The sequence below is a fragment of the Sipha flava genome, unplaced genomic scaffold (genome assembly GCF_003268045.1).
Source record: "Sipha flava isolate LNK unplaced genomic scaffold, YSA_version1 46_pilon_pilon, whole genome shotgun sequence".
NCBI classification, from domain to species: domain Eukaryota; kingdom Metazoa; phylum Arthropoda; class Insecta; order Hemiptera; family Aphididae; genus Sipha; species Sipha flava.
In genome coordinates, this window is record NW_020273250.1 from 166,786 (window position 1) to 168,312 (window position 1,527).

Sequence of the window (1,527 nt, forward strand, 5' to 3'; positions counted from 1 at the left end):
AGTAAAACATTTACTATCGCCTTCTTCAAAAAACTTATACTTCGGTAATATCCAATCTTGGGATATACACAATTCTTGCAGTGCACTTACCGGATTAGATTTAAAATTTGCATCTAATTCATTGTCTGAGAGTTTTTTTCTGAAAAGAACCATACGATTTTAAAAATGTTTATATTAAATTGGTTTCTTATATATATATGTATACTTTTTATCGTTAATAGTAAACTTAAACGTTGTGATTTGATCCAAATTTAAGATGTTTTTTATGTCGCTATGATCGGTGAATTTGGCGGTTATTTTGCAGCAGTTTTCTTCAGTGGAAATTATATCGTTCTTCGTCTTATCTAGGTGATTTGATTCTACTTCGAGATCACTTGAGACAGTCTTTGTAAATGACACGTTATCGATATTAGCTTCAAAGATTTTCGTTGGTTCTGCAGTTGTCTGAGTTTGTTGGACTTCGATAACATCAGAGGCTTTTTGAACAACGCCATCAACAACACCGACGAAAGCCAGATTTTCATTGAGTTCAGTCACACACAAATCGAAGAACTTATCACAGCATCTTGTATCCACTATTTCAGCCTTCACAGATTTAGTTAATTTTTTGATAATATTGTAGCTTTCGTTTCCATAGTCAAACGACACTATTGGACATTGTTCAAACTCTTTATCTAATTTTGATACCAAAGAATTTTTTTCATTCAACAACTCTTTGTTTTTCTTCTTCAATAACTCATTTTCTTTGTTCAACTTGTCCAATGTATTTTGATGGTTATAAAAATTTGATTGATCAATTCTCGATGGATTATCTAAAAGAACACGTTTGTATATTATTGTTTTACCTTACAATGTAGATTGACTTACAGATTTCGATATATTATTAACTGAATCTATAATTTTGTTACATACCTCCAAATTCTTTTACTCTACTTTGGAACTGCTCACATTTTTCTCTCAAATTTGACAACTCGTTATCCTTCAACTGACTTTGAATTTGAAAATTAGCTGTAAAATAATATTACGCTGTTATAGTACACTAGAAATACATAGAACTTCTATAGTATTCAGAGCTTGTAATAATCAGCTACTTTTAATTTCGCTGATTTCTGATAATAATTTATTGATAATCGCCTTCTGAAACTCGATTTTGAATGTAAGCTGAACCATAATTTCATTATGATTCGAATTCATTGCATCCAGTTTCATAAAATGCGATTCTTCTACGTTGTTCATACATCTATCGTCTTGTTCTACGCAGGTAACAGGGCTAACGCAATTATTACTCATCATGAAATATAATAACCTGTAAATTATAAAGTATATTAACTATTCGTATAAGTATACTCGTAGTTGCTTTACGATTATAATAATAATAAGAAATCTAACTGATTATGTATTATACTATGGTATGAAATAGTAAAGCAAGAGACCGTGGTATTAAATTCTTAACGAAATTCAATATAGATCATAATAAACTTATATTGTTTACTAAACAACATTTATACATTTATAAATTAGACTTTG

General features: G+C 29.5%; 1 protein-coding gene across 1 annotated transcript in view; it reads right to left on the bottom strand.

Annotated features, from left to right (window-relative positions):
* LOC112689706 overlaps positions 1–1,294 on the bottom strand; it is a 2,389-nt gene extending 1,095 nt beyond the window's left edge. Inside the window, exons 1-4 of the mRNA XM_025563541.1 lie at positions 1,092–1,294; positions 913–1,008; positions 206–812; positions 15–139 (exon numbers count right to left, since the gene is read on the bottom strand). Coding sequence (XP_025419326.1) covers positions 15–139; positions 206–812; positions 913–1,008; positions 1,092–1,293 — 1,030 coding nt within the window. The 5' untranslated portion in view covers position 1,294. The remainder of the gene's footprint in view (positions 1–14; positions 140–205; positions 813–912; positions 1,009–1,091) is intronic.
* Positions 1,295–1,527: the final 233 nt, after the last annotated feature.